Source organism: Podarcis erhardii (genome assembly GCF_964252035.2).
Source record: "Podarcis erhardii genome assembly, chromosome: 1".
Lineage (NCBI taxonomy): Eukaryota > Metazoa > Chordata > Lepidosauria > Squamata > Lacertidae > Podarcis > Podarcis erhardii.
The window spans coordinates 129,289,771-129,305,300 of record NC_138497.1 but is presented as its reverse complement, the minus strand read 5'-3'; the positions used below and the strand labels follow the sequence as shown (position 1 = coordinate 129,305,300).

Sequence of the window (15,530 nt, the reverse complement as noted above, 5' to 3'; positions counted from 1 at the left end):
ACTGGAAGAATCCGCGATCAGAAGGAGGAGGAGACTCAAGAAGATTGGAAGAAATTTAAAGAATATTTGGCTAAATATTGTAATATAAGATAATGGAAGTTACTTGGAAGTAACAAATAGGCGGAGGATTATAATAACAATGGGTTGTAAAACAATAGGGATTAGAATTAATAAAAGAGAAGAAGATAGTAATTAAATGGATTTAATTTTATTAGAATTAAGATTTTAGAGAACTGCTACAAGGAGATACAATGTAATTCAGATGGGGGCATTCAAGGAAGTCAGTTAGCAATGAAAGTTAAATTAGGCACTGAAAGTAATAACTGTTTTTATGTTTTTTCTTTTTAGTATTGTGTTTTTCTTTTCTGTTTTTCTTATTATGTATGATTTATATTATGTATGTTTTATATTTGTATTGTTATTTGTTTCGTTATAAATTTGGAAAAGCAATAAAAAAATTTGGGGAATAAAATAAAATGGTACATCTATCTTCGCTCCGACTCACTCATGAGTGAAGATGAGACAACAAATTTTTACAATGGACTTCTAAGACTTCTTATTTTCTGTTTGGAAGTTGATGACTAACATTTACAATTTTGGGCAGTAAACAAGTTTATATTAAATAAAACTGAATTTTAACTTAAACCAGATGCTGGATCAAAGAATTGCGTGAATCATTTTGCTTCATTTTGAAAAAAGAGAAATATTGCCATTCCAGGCTGAGTTTCAAACTAAGATTGAAAACAGTAAGGCTGTAAAAGTGCATGTGGGTCACACAGACCCTATTTTTCCTAGTGCACAGGAGCGCTTTCGACTGAACTGCACATCAATGTTTCCCACCCACACTAGTGTGTTGTTCTTCTCTCTCTTCGATTACCATATTTTTCGCTCTATAAGACGCACCAGACCATAAGGTGCAACTAGTTTTTGGAGGAGGAAAACAAGAAAAAAAATATTCTGAATCCCAGAAGCCAGAACAGCAAGAGAGATCTGGCTTCTAGGATAGCCTCTGGCTGTTCTGGCTTCTGGGATAGCCGCGCGAAGCCTCTTCAGGGCTGCAGGATGAAGGCTCCCTCTGCCCGGAAGAGGCTGCCACCGCTAAGGCAGAGGCCAGGAGAGGCGCTTTGCTGAAGGGGCGCTGCGCAGAGAGGGAGAGCTGTGTAGTGCCCCTTCAGCGAAGCGGACGGAGGAACAGAAGGGGCATTTGTGTGTATTGGCAGATGTGTGAGAGGTGTAAGAAAAGAATGGGATGAGGGATAGTGAGGCACCTAACCATAAGCCTGCATTTTTATCAAAGCTTCTATATATTTCAATCAAGGCTTGTATTTAAAAATGAGCTTAAAAAGGATTTTCAAATGTTTCATGCCAGGCAGAGAAAACCTTGGCCATTCTCCTAAGACAAGGGGGCCCCATTGATTTATAGTAGAAAAACAATTCTCAAAGTCATAAAAAGGGAGAATTACATATGCTGCCCCAAGGCTGAGAAAACACCATTAGGAATGGGGAAGATAATACCAATGTGCCTCCCAGTAAAATGAGCCAGATCTTCTTTCTAAGGTTGAAAGGCCAGGAGCAAATGGAAAAAAAAACATTTAGCTAGAAGAAAGAGAGCATTTTTGGGGAAGTCTTTTTCTAAAGCCATTCTTTCTTAAACTGAAGAGGCTTCTTTTAAAAGCTGTTTTACTGAGTTTCTTCCTTTTTACTTTGAAAAGCTTTATTCTTTTAAGAGGCTACCTATGATAAATGTATGAAATATATTAGCTTAAATATATTGGCTTAAATGTAATTATGCAAAGGATTTAAGGAATGCTAGATTCTTATTTCATATGGTTGTAAGAGTTGTATTTATCCTGAAATTAAGTCAGCCACTAGCCTAGCCCCCCCCCCCGCCAGACAGAAGACGCCATCTAAGCAGTCTTGATATATAGTTGTCAGGCATTTGTTTAGAAACATTAAATGAAGGAAATCTTTCAATGTTGATGTGAAACTCAAGATCCTTGACATCTGTTGAACATAAAAATGTAAGATTAAACATTTGTTTTAGAAGGCAATAGGGCAAGGAGGGCAAGAGGTGAGCTGGTAATTAAGATTCCATGTAAGATATATTATTACTTATATGTCATATATATAGCTCTTTGTCTCCCTTATAAGGGCAAGGAAATGGGTGTATCTTTTGTGGGTGTATCTTTTGTGATTGGTTCTACCAAACAGCCAATAGGAATTTCAACCAGGCTGATTGGACAGAGGCAGCCACAGGAGGAGCAAAGGGGGCTGGATTAAGGGAATATAAGTGCTGGCCAGAATGGCAGGAGGGCAGGCCAGAGCTTGGTAACCATGTACCACTGTGCCTCTTATTTATTTGTCTGACAAATAAATTACTATTTTAATTTCTCTATTGCTGCGTTGAATATTTCATTCCAGCTAAGCGTTAACCACAAGCAGGGTGCTACAATAGTTGATTAAAATAGGGACATACTATTCAACAATACTAATACTAATAATAATTTCTATTTATACTGGGTCGTCCCAGCCACTCTAGGCAGCTTCCAACACATATAAAACATAACAAAACTATACAGGGCTGCCTTCAGATGTCTTCTAAAGGTTATACAGTTACTTATATCCTTGGCTCGGGGATCACATGGCATGGTTTATGTCCTATAATAGGGGAACCAGGAGTAGATAGGAGGCAGAAACTGGGTGTGAAGTATTCACGTTAATGGGGGTGAGCGCTGCATATTGTGTGTTAGTCGTTAAGTGGTATATGTATGTATGAAATAAATTTTAAAATGAGAATGAACAAGGAAAATTCCTAAAGAAGAAGAAATGGCTGCCTTCTCTTGGTGCATAAACATCTACTGATACAGTTAAATATCTTAAAAGTTTGAAAATAATTGCATTAAAAAGCAACTGCTGGAGCAAACATTTATTTTATTGATTTATTTGCCACATTTTATGTCGCAAGGAGCTCAAAGCAGCGTATGTGGTTTGAGAGAACAGCCGCTGGTTTTAAACTTGCTCTATTTTTGTATTTCTGCTCCGTTTGATTAAAAACACTTCAGTCTTCTGAAATATGTCAGCCTTCTGAAGGTAAGGATATGGTGGAATACAAACGGGAAGGAGGAGAAATAAATAGCTTTAAAACGCAGCTGGAAAGGTGAACGGTGTTATATGAAAACAGCAATTCATATGCCTCATTAATGGCAAATAACTTTTGTTTCTCTTCTTTACCATTTTGTAGCCGTCCTCCCTCTTTTCAGCCAAAGCAAAACTTGAAATTTAGGGGAATTGATAAAGTCTTGGTTTCTAACTGAGTCGAATGCCATTGTGTTGCATTATATTAGCATGTGCTGGTGCCTTGTTATAAAAACTATTGAAGTGCTTTGAGTAATTGCAGGCATGCTGAGACTTGTCCGTTTTCTTTGGTACTGCAGCTAGTTACTCCATATATTCACCCTGTTCCCAGGATCCAATTTACACACTTCTGCTCAAGGGGATTCGGGTAGACATTTCTGGTTTCACTATACAGTCGTACCTTGGATCCGAAACACCTTGGGAGTGGAACTTTTCGGCTCCCGAACGATCGAAAACCAGAAGTGAGTGTTCCGGTTTTCGAACGTTCTTTCGGAAGCTGAACGTCTGACGGGGAAAGCCAATCAGAAGCCGCGCTTTGGAAGTCAAACGGACATCAGTATGCGGATGATACCCAGCTCTACCTCTCTTTCAAATCAGAACCAGTGAAGGCGGTGACAGTCCTGTGTGAGTGTCTGGAGGCGTTTGGAGGATGAGACCCTATCTGCCCACAGACTGCCTCACCAGAGTGGTGCATGCTCTAGTTATCTCTCGCTTGGACTACTGCAATGCGCTCTACGTGGGGCTACCTTTGAAGGTGACCCGGAAACTACAACTAATCCAGAATGCGGCAGCTAGACTGGTGACTGGGAGCGGCCGCTGAGACCATATAACACCGGTCTTGAAAGACCTACACTGGCTCCCAGTACGTTTCCGAGCACAATTTAAAGTGTTGGTGCTGAGCTTTAAAGCCCTAAATGGCCTCGGTCCAGTATATCTGTAGGAGTGTCTCCACCCCCATCGTTCTACCCGGACACTGAGGTCCAGCACCGAAGGCCTCCTGGCCGTTCCCTCACTGCGAGAAGCCAAGTTGCAGGGAACCAGGCAGAGGGCCTTCTCGGTAGTGGCACCCTCCCTGTGGAACGCCCTCCCACCAGATGTCAAAGAGAACAACAACTACCAGACTTTTATAAGACATCTGAAGGCAGCCCTGTTTAGGGAAGCTTTTAATGTTTGATGTATCACAGTATTTTAATATTTTTTTGGAAGCCGCCCAGAGTGGCTGGGGAAGCCCAGCCAGATGGGTGGGGTATAAATAATAAATTCTTCTTCTTCTTCTTCTTCTTCGAATCATAGAGTTGGAAGAGACCACAAGGGCCATCGAGTCCAACCCCCCGCCAAGCAGGAAACACCATCAGAGCACTCCTGACATATGGTTGTCAAGCGTCTGCTTAAAGACCTCCAAAGAAGGAGACTCCACCACACTCCTTGGCAGCAAATTCCACTGTCGAACAGCTCTTACTGTCAGGAAGTTCTTCCTAATGTTTAGGTGGAATCTTTTTTCTTGTAGTTTGGAACCATTGCTCCGTGTCCGCTTCTCTGGAGCAGCAGAAAACAACCTTTCTCCCTCCTCTATGTGACATCCTTTTATATATTTGAACATGGCTATCATATCACCCCTTAACCTCCTCTTCTCCAGGCTAAACAGGCCCAGCTCCTCCTCCTCCTCCTCCTCCTCCTCCTCCTCCTCCTCCTCCTCCTCCTTCTTCTTCTTCTGTTCAGCTTCCGAGATACGACTGTATATTGATTTCCCCCAGCAATGGCGATTAAAAGCAGAACAAAAGAACATGAGGAAACAGACCAAAGACCCACCCAATGGCCAACCAGATGCTTATTGGGAACTCCACAAAGAGGAGGACTTAAGCACAACAATGTTCTCCTCACTTGTGCTCCCTGGGGCGCAAGTCTGGGCAGCATTTATGGAGGTCCTGGGCGGTCCAGATGACAAGACCCCGCTCCTGGCCTTGACAATGTGGTCCAAAGTAAAGCAGAGCCATACATTTGGCACCAGCTTGGCTGCAGGAGTTGCCAGTAGGAGGCGTACAAGGCGCCACCCAAGAAATTCCACACTGGATTTGTGTAGGGTTTACTCCGTAGGTTTTCCTTCTCCCAAAGTTATCCCACAAGGCAGTGGAGGTTATACCAGAAACAGTTAAATGGGGGCAGGATGAATTGTGGTTTGAAGGAAGGGTGGACTTTCCAAAAAGACTTTTTAGGACCCTGCTGCTCTCCCACTAAAAAACACACGTCCATATGCCTGATCAGATGGAGCAATGGGTTAACTCAAGGTTGGATTTAGGTTTGATGAGGCCCTAAGCTACTGAAGGGACGCGGGTGGCACTGTGGCTTAAACCACAGAGCCTAGGACTTGCCGATCAGGAGGTCGGTGGTTTGAATCCCCACGATGGGGTGAGCTCCCGTTGCTCGGTCCCTGCTCCTGCCCACCTAGCAGTTTGAAAGCACATCAAAGTGCAAGTAGATAAATAGGTACCAATCCGGTGGGAAGTTAAACGGCGTTTCCGTGCACTGCTCTGGTTCGCCAGAAGCGGCTTAGTCATGCTGGCCACATGACCCGGAAGCTGGCTCCCTCGGCCAATAAAGCGAGATGAGCGCCGCAACCCCAGAGTCGGTCACGACTGGACCTAATGGTCAGGGACCCTTTACCTTTACTTTAAGCTACTGAAGGTAATGGGGCCCTTTATATGTCCAGTTGTCCTTTGTCAACAACAACTTGTCACAAATTGTGTTGAATATATGCTATATGGTAATTTATGGACCTAATAGGGATCTAAAGCCATTTGCACGTAACAAATAGGAGCCTACACAACACAAAACACTGTTGCTGTGTGTAGGTTTTATTTTATTTGTTTTTTATCTTATATTTTGGAAATGTACATCCAGTTGTTTTTTCCTTTAAATTTTTGTGGGGCCCCCAAGAGAGTGGGGCCGTGAGCTATAGCTTGTTTAGCTTATACGTAAATCCAGCATTGGGTTAACTCCACCTTCCTTTCCTTTCCTCTGACAGCAGCGTGATTTGCAAAAGCGTGCGAACATCCCTGCTGGATTCTAATTGTTCGTGGCAGTCGGCACACGATTCCATGTGTTTGGTCACAGCAGTACCCTTTCTCTCCTTTAATCTTTGATGGATGTCGTGCTTGGATACACTGATATGGCTCGTAGCACAGGCAGTGATTCCAGGGGCGTCTTTTGTCTTCGTTCTTCAGGCATGGAGTCCTTACTGGGTCAGACAGTATTTAGTAAAGGATTCCCTTCCCAGCTATGTGAAATAGGGAATTCTGTTGGATGTAGAACATAATGGCCAGTGCTTTTTTTCTGGGGGTACTCAGGGGTACTCATACCCTAAACATTTTGTGAATCTATGTTTGGCCTCATTGAGGGGCAGTATTTCAATATGAGTAGGAAAATGAGTACCCCTAAACATTTTTTTAAAGAAAAAAAAGCACTTATTATGGCTAGTTTAGGGACGCGGGTGGCGCTGTGGGTAAAACCTCAGTGCCTAGGACTTGCCGATCGCATGGTCGGTGGTTCGAATCCCCACGGCGGGGTGAGCTCCCGTCTTTCGGTCCCAGCTCCTGCCCACCTAGCAGTTCGAAAGCATCCCTAAGTGCAAGTAGATAAATAAGTACCGCTTTATAGCGGGAAGGTAAACGGCGTTTCCGTGTGCTGCGCTGGTGCTGGCTCACCAGAGCAGCTTCGTCACACTGGCCACGTGACCCGGAAGTGTCTCTGGACAGCGCTGGCCCCTGGCCTCTTAAGTGAGATGGGCGCACAACCCTAGAGTCAGACACGACTGGCCCGTATGGGCAGGGATACCTTTACCTTTATGGCTAGTTTAATCTGTCCATAGGCCAGATACTTCTAATATCAGCTTCCTTAAGTGCACAGAGTAATATTCCTCAATGGTTTGTGTTAAGTTGTGGGCGAACATATCAGATGACACAGCGATTCTTCCAAAGCAGCTCTTTATTTGTAAGCTGGAACAGCACTAACTGAGGAGCTCAGTCAGGCTGCTTATATAGAGCTCCAGAACAAGGTAACTGTTGCCATTTTCTAAAACTATCCAATCACTGAACATCACTTTCGATCCTTCATTTGCATACAAACTATCCAGTCACTTTCGATCCTTCATTTGCATAACTATCTACAGTATCCCCCCGCTGGCCCAGAGTGAGAACTTCAGTACATAACAGTTTGAATTCTCATTTAGAAGTCTTGTTGAAGGAACTCTATTTGTGTGAGTAAATCCACATTACAGGCTTGAGTTGGTTTAATGCTCTCTTCTCAGAATTGTTGCACTTTGCATGGGAATTGAGGACATCTCAAAGCACCTTACCAAATTACAATTCCCAGGATGGTTTTGGCAAAAGAATGGCAGTTAAATGGCTATGATATCACCTCCTGGCAAATAGAAGGGGAAGAAATGGAGGCAGTGAGAGATTTTACTTTCTTGGGCTCCATGATCACTGCAGATGGTGACAGCAGCCACAAAATTAAAAGACGCCTGCTTCTTGGGGAAAAAAGCAATGACAAACCTAGACAGCATCTTAAAAAGCAGAGACATCACCTTGCCAACAAAGGTCCGTATAGTTAAAGCTCTGGTTTTCCCAGTAGTGATGTATGGAAGTGAGAGCTGGACCATAAAGAAGGCTGAATTGATGCTTTTGAATTATGGTGCTGGAGGAGACTCTTGAGAGTCCCATGGACTGTAAGAAGATCAAACCTCTCCATTCTGAAGGAAATCAGCCCTGAGTGCTCACTGGGAGGACAGATCCTGGAGCTGAGGCTCCAATACTTTGGCCACCTCATGAGAAGAGAAGACTCCCTGGAAAAGACCCTGATGTTGGGAAAGATGGAGGGCACAAGGAGAAGGGGACGACAGAGGTCGAGATGGTTGGACAGTGTTCTCGAAGCTACCAGCATGAGTTTGACCAAACTGCAGGAGACAGTGGAAGGCTCTGGTCCATGGGGTCACGAAGAGTCGGATACGACTAAACAACAACAACAACTATATATATATATATATAGCACAGATGATATCGAAATGCCCACATATGTGATCTATTAGATGTGCATTTCCCCCCTGATTTTTTTTTTAATGTATAATTAGAAATAACCTACTAATTCCTGAATACAATTGGGCTGTGCTCTCTTACCTTTTTGCGTCCATATGCCAAGATGGCTCGCACCAGATCTTGGAGGGTGTGAAGCTCTATGTGTATTGTCTGGCTTCTGCTTCTAAGTCTTCGGCGCGTCTTCCTTATTCCTTTCAGCTTCCTTGATGGTTTGGCTAGATCTTCTGAATAGAGAAGTAACGCGCCTGTTCTCGTGCTGTAGGTTTTAGGAAGACACAGTCCACAGTCTCCCTCCAGGTCATGATAGTCGTGGAATTCAGCTTCAAGGCACTGCCAGTTCAAATAATCCTAACATGTAAAACAACAACAACAACCACGCATTATTAATTTATATATTGCTTAATGGCAAAACAGGCCTCTAAACGCTTTTACAAAGCATAAAAACCAGTTATACAAACATTTAAATGTAAGCACCCATAATTAAAATAAAGGCAAACCGCGATCTGTGTGGAGGTTGCGTTCCAGGTCATTGCGCATGTTATGTACTGAAGTTCTCACCCTGGGCCAGCAGGGGGATACTGTAGATAGTTATGCAAATAAGGAATTGAAAGTGACGGTCAGTGATTGGATAGCTACAGAAAATTGTTACAGTTACATTGTACTGGAGCTCTATATAAGCAGGCTGACTGAACCCTTCAGTTCAGTTCTGTCCTGGCCTGTGAATAAACAAGAGCTGTTTGAAGAATCACTGTGTTGTCTGATATGTTCACCCACAACTTAACAGCATACTATCACACGCAATTGAAACACCCCCTTCTGCCCCACCCCCGCCCTTTTATGACATCTTTTATGACATTTCCGGGTTCAGAGCTGCATACATGTGCACAACTGCGTACATATCGATTGCGCCTAAAATGGCGGTTGCCCGTACACAATAGAATAATCCCATCAAAACTTTAAAATATAAACATGGGCATTAAGAAGGGAAACTCCACGAGGTTTCCTACTTCTGCACATGCAGCTGGCATGCTCAACTCTCACTGCTCACTTCTCATCCACTACAGTGCCCACTGCTACTTTTTGAAGCCTAGTAAACAGGGCATTAAGGACGCTGGTGGCGCTGTGGTCTAAACCACAGAGCCTAAGGCTTGCCGATCAGAAGGTTGGCGGTTCGAATCTCCGCAACGGGGTGAGCTCCCATTGCTTGGTCCCTGCTCCTGCCAAAAAGCACGTCAAAGTGCAAGTAGCTAAATAGGTATCCGGCGGAAAGGTAAACGGCGTTTCCATGTGCTGTTCTGCTTCGCCAGAAGCGGCTTAGTCATGCTGGCCACATGACCCGGAAGCTGTATGCTGGCTCCCTCGGCCAATAAAGCGAAGTGAGCGCCGCAACCCCAGAGTCGTTCGTGACTGGAGCTAACGGTCAGGGGTCCCTTTACCTTTACCTTTACACATGGCATTAGCCACAACCCACTGGTATCCTGTAGCTTGAAAAAATAATGTCCTCCTGTTTGATGTGCTTACCCTCTTACAATAGCAATGGTGTTACTGAGGCCCCTTTGTGTTACGTATTTTCTGGTTCTTCTCAAACTAAACCAATTCTTTTTCATTAATACAGTAGCTTTGGTGGAATTATGTGGGTGACCGTGTAGAGAAAGTGTATAATGTGCTCCTTGAGCTGGACTTCCTTTAAACTTTCTACAGCTCAGAGCGTGTTATCTTGCTTCTAAATACAGTCATACCTTGGAAGTCAAACGGAATCCGTTCTGGAAGTCCGTTTGACTTCCAAAATGTTCGAAAATCTAATCATGGATTCTGATTGTTGAATAGTGGGTAGACATATCAGATGACACAGTGATTCTTCAAACAGCTCTTGTTTATTCACAGGCCAGAACAGAACTGGGCTGAAGGGTTCAGCCAGTCTGCTTATATAGAGCTCCAGTACAACATAACTGTAGCAACTTTCTGTAACTATCCAATCACTGAACGTCACTTTCAATCCCTTATTTGCATATGTGGACCTGAACTATCTACAGTATCCCCCTGCTGGCCCAGGGTGAGAACTTCAGTACATAACACTGATTGCAGCCAATCAGAAGCCGTGGAAGCCCTGTCGGATGTTCAGGTTCTGAAAGAACGTTCGCAAACTGGAACAATCACTTCTGGGTTTCCGGCATTCGGGAGCCAAAACGTCCGAGTTCCAGGGTGTTCAGGATCCAAGATACGTCTGTATTTGAGATGAGGAGGGAATAGCAGCAACCTTGTTCTCCATTACGAAACACCATAAAATACTGGTACCTTTCACAACCCTCCTTATTGCGTTATGGTGGCTTTACAGGGCAGCATGATTGATCTCGTGCGAAGCACAAACACTATACGCAAATCAGAAAAGCCTCCAGAACATACTTCAGAAAAAGGACCAGCAACATTTGTCTCAACCGAATCCATCAAATTTTGCTCACAGAAACTTGTGTGCAAAAAGTAAAGGTATTCCACATCAGCTCTGCGAAACGATCCCACAACACAAAATGGTTTCCCCGGTCTTTTTATTCTTACAGCTCCCCCCCCTAGAAAAAAGGTTTCTCCAATAATCTTATTACAGGACCGTGTGTCACAATGTCGGCAGCTGCTGCCTGATAATAATAATAAAAAAACCCCTCCATGGTTAAAGAGAATTGATCTTTGTTATGTTTCTCAATATTTTTAGACTGAGATGGTTCAGCATGCAAACTATCTGAATAAGGTGCAATGTATTTGAGGAGTCTGAAATGAAAACATTCATACCATAAATCTATTCAGGTACTCGCATGAATGCCACATGTGACTGACAGCTAGCCTTACAACCAATTACCGTATTTTTGCTCTATAAGACTCACTTTTTCCCTCCTAAAAAGTAAGGGGAAATGTGTGTGTGTCTTATGGAGCGAACGCAGGCTGCGCAGCTATCCCAGAAGCCAGAACAGCAAGAGGGATTGCTGCTTTCACTGCGCAGCGATCCCTCTTGCTGTTTTGGCTTCTGAGATTCAGAATATTTTTTTTCTTGTTTCCCTCCTCCAAAAACTAGGTGCGTCTTGTGGTCTGGTGCATTTTAAGAGCGAAAAATATGGTAACTACATGAAGGAATTGGGAAGGTTCTGACTTCTAGCAATTACCGTATTTTTCGCTCTATAACACGCACCAGAACATAACACGCACATAGTTTTTAGAGGAGGAAAACAAGAAAAAGAATATTCTAAACGAAATAGTGGATATATGATTTTTGTGGTTCATACTGTGGCCACAGACATGTGATCTGACAGTGAGTTTGGAGTAGCCCAATGCAAAAATCCTGAGGATCGATGTGGATCCATGCCTTGTAACTATGGAGGAGGGAAGGAAGGGGAACCATGGATCCTCTGCTCACGACTGCAGCAGATCTCCCCCGCCACCCGCAGGCATTCGCTCCATAACACGCACAGACATTTCCCCTTAAAGTGGTGCACCGCAAGACGAACGCCTCGCAAGACGGAAAACCCGCTAGACGAAAGGGTTTTCCATTTTGTAGGTGCTTCGCAAAACGAATTTCCCTATGGGCTTCCTTCGCAAGACGAAAGCCCATAGGGAAATCTCCGGGACAGCGGGGAAGTGCAGCGCATCTTCCTCACTGTCCTCGGACCTCCTCCGAAGGCTGGCGGTGGGGCGGAGAGACCTCCTCCCGCCGCCAGCCTTCGGAAGGCTGCTCCAAAGGCTGGCGGTGGGGCGGAGAGACCTCCTCCCGCCGCCAGCCTTCGGAAGGCTGCTCCGAAGGCTGACGGCGGGAGGAGGTCTCTCCGCCCCACCGCCAGCCTTCGGAAGGCTCCTCCGAAGGCTGGCGGTGGGGCGGAGAGACCTCCTCCCGCCGCCAGCCTTCGGAAGGCTGCTCCAAAGGCTGGCGGTGGGGCGGAGAGACCTCCTCCCGCCGCCAGCCTTCGGAAGGCTGCTCCGAAGGCTGGCGGTGGGGCGGAGAGACCTGCTCCGGCCGCCAGCCTTGGGATGGCTGCTCCGAAGGCTGGCGGTGGGGCGGAGAGACCTCCTCCTGCCGCCAGCCTTGGGATGGCTGCTCCGAAGGCTGGCGGTGGGGCAGAGAGACCTTCTCCCCGCACCAGCCTTTGGATGGCTGTCCTGAAGACTTGCGGTGGGAGGAGGGTTTTCCTTCCCACCGCCAACTTTCAGAATGCTGTTCTGAATGTTGGCGTGGGGAGGAAAAACCCTCCTCCCACCGCAAGCCCCGGGAACAGAGGAGATGTGCTGCGCGCCTTCCCCTCTGTTCCCGTACCTGTCCTGAAGGCTTGCGGTGGGGAGAAAAGCCCTTCTCTGCACCGCCAGCCTGGCAAGCGGTCTCCATAGGAACGCATTAATTGATTTTCAATGCATTCCTATGGGAAACCATGCTTCACAAGACGAAAAACTCGCTAGAAGAAAAAACTTGCGGAATGAATTAATTTCGTCTTGCGAGGCACCACTGTACTTTCTAGGAGGAAAAAAGTGAGTGTTATGGTGCAAAAAATACGGTAAGCCGCCCTGTCACACACGCGCGCGCGCGCACACACACACACTGAATTTATCCTTGGAAGTGGATTCATGTGATGGGCTCAGCATCCTCAGGGAGCAGCTGGAAGTCAGCGAAGGCGAGGCCTTCCCTGTGGTTTCCTCATGATGAAGCGGTCATGAGATCAAGGCCTCAGAAACATTGGTTATACTGTATTTCAGCCTCGACAGGGGACTACTGTAATCCTCGAGCGCCGACCGACATGGACTGTAGAGAAAGTCTTGGGGTGGAACCATGTGATGAGCTGCCACTAAAGTAGGCTTGCAACCTTAACAAAGAGGGCAGTCTCTCTCTGAAGAGCTGCCTGGTCCAAGTCCAATTTAAAGATAAAAAGGGGCCTTGAAGTTGCCCACCAACAGTTAGCACCCAGACAGCAAGCTAAGCGGCCACAGCGACGAGATGTATTGTATTTCTATTTGAAGTAGAGTAATTATCTTAATGCTCACTGGAAGGACAGATCCTGAAGCTGAGGCTCCAATACTTTGGCCACCTCATGAGAAGAGAAGACTCCCCGGAGAGACCCTGATGATGGGAAAGATGGAGGGCACAAGGAGAAGGGGATGCCAGAGGACGAGATGGTTGGACAGTGTTCTTTCTCGAAGCTACAAACATGAGTCTGACCAGACTGCGGGAGGCAGTGGAAGACAGGAGTGCCTGGCGTGCTCTGGTCCATGGGGTCATGAAGAGTCGGACACGACTAAACAACTAAACAACTAAACAACAACAACAATTATCTTTATATTTGCATCTGCGTGTATATATATATATATACACACATATATGGACGCGGGTGGTGCTGGGGGTTAAACCACAGAGCCTAGGACTTGCCGATCAGAAGGTCAGTGGTTCAAATCCCCGCAACGGGGTGAGCTCCCATTGCTTGGTCCCTGCTCCTGCCCACCTAGCAGTTTGAAAGCACGTCAAAGTGCAAGTAGATAAATAGGTACCACTCCGACGGGAAGGTAAACAGCGTTTCCGTGCACTGCTCTGGTTCGCCAGAAGCAGCTTAGTCATGCTGGCCACATGACCCAGAAGCTGTACGCTGGCTCCCTCAGCCAATAAAGTGAGATGAGTGCCGCAACCCCAGAGTTGGTCAAGACTGGACCTAATGGTCAGGGGTCCCTTTACCTTTTTATCTTAGCTGCAACAAAACGTGTACATGTGGGGGAGGATTCATAGGCAAAACATCTCTTTTAACACTGGTTAAGGAAGACAGATAGAACATAACTGTGCCGCGATTTTAGCATCAGCAGCTAAGTTTCTACATCGCAACCTGGGGACAAGGACTCACCTCTGGATTGAAATACACCTCCAGTTTCTCCTCTTTCTTTCGGACCACTTGCCCAGTGCCACGACTTAATATGGACAGGTGCGACATTTTAGAACGAGTGTGCATGTGTACGACTTCAGCAGCTTTTTCCTTTGCTCCTATCCACTTTAGGAGATCCTCATCTAAGCAGAATGCTAGGCAACACTGTTTAGGCTTGGCTCATTTTAATGGCATGCATTATTCCGTAAACGTGATCTGCGTTCAGGTACGGATAACATCCACAGAAAATCCCACTTCAAGCTGAGTCCTCTTGTCGTTTTCACTTTTCTGGGTGTGACTTTTTCGACTGCCTGTCCTGTGGCCGTTTCTTCCGTTCTGGTTGGTCCGAGGATTTGTGAAACGCCACCATGATCCCGACTGCGCTCTGAGGTTGTTTCTGCGTTGCTATGGCAGCAAAAGGAAATTAAGTTGTTGAAAGCAGCAAGAGGGAAGGTCGGGGGAAGGGAGAGAAAGAAAGCCAGAGAGCAGATTGCGAAAGGATCAGACTCAGATTTTGAGGGTGGGTTTCCCTGCAAATGTCCCCCAACTGTGAGAGTAACATTATCCTTCACAGAACTTCTTTCATTGTCTCCCTGCCTCCCCCCTCAGTTTTAAAATTGCAGTTTTTTTCCCTATTAAGAAGAAAATGGAGCAGTCTACTGCATGATCTGTAACTGATAATCATTTGGAGAAGGAGTTCATTCTGCATCTGAAGATCTGTCACTACAGGGGTACCTCAGGTTAAGTACTTAATTCGTTCTGGAGTTCCGTTCTTAACCTGAAACTGTTCTTGACCAGAAGACCACTTTAGCTAATGGGGCCTCCTGCTGCTGCGATGCTGCCGGAGCCCGATTTCTGTTCTCATCCTGAAGCATAGTTCTTAACCTGAAGCACTATTTCTGGGTTAGCGGAGTCTGTAACCTGAAGCGTATGTAACCCAAGGTACCACTGTACTTCTAGTCCACCTCCTAGTGCATTTTTTAAAAGTTGTGCAAAATGCTTTGCCTCGGGTTTGTTTGTGATTCATCTGAACTGAAATCTCTTGATATTCCTGTTTGTTGTCCTGATATTAAAATTTCCTCCATTCCACCTTGATCGTTGGAGCCTTTGTAATACTCCTCGACCAGCATCTGTCACTGGTAGTACCTCTGGTGGGAGGACGGGACACACCTCATGCTCCTTCTGGGATAGTTTGTCCATCCTGCACTCAGCTCTCACTTGCGGCTCCTAGAAGCTGTGCGCATGCGAGAGCGGCCACACCCCAGGTGCAGCTTCAACTGGCTGGCTAAACCAGGTGAGGGTAGCTGATGGAACATCTCCACCCCCATCGTTCTACCCGGACACTGAGGTCCAGCTCCAAGGGCCTTCTGGCGGTTCCCTCACTGCGAGAAGCCAAGTTACAGGGAATCAGGCAGAGGGCCTTCTTGGTAGT

At 45.7% G+C, this 15,530-nt stretch overlaps 1 protein-coding gene across 1 annotated transcript in view; it reads right to left on the bottom strand.

Moving 5' to 3' along the window:
• LOC309351778 (uncharacterized protein KIAA2012-like) overlaps window positions 1–14,914 on the bottom strand; it is a gene marked incomplete at its 3' end in the record, with an annotated part of 72,735 nt that extends 57,821 nt beyond the window's left edge. The window contains exons 1-2 of the mRNA XM_081879706.1: window positions 14,081–14,914; window positions 8,307–8,573 (exon numbers count right to left, since the gene is read on the bottom strand). Of these exons, the coding sequence (XP_081735832.1) occupies window positions 8,307–8,573; window positions 14,081–14,185 (372 nt within the window). The 5' untranslated portion in view covers window positions 14,186–14,914. The remainder of the gene's footprint in view (window positions 1–8,306; window positions 8,574–14,080) is intronic.
• Between the last annotated feature and the right edge of the window lie 616 nt (window positions 14,915–15,530).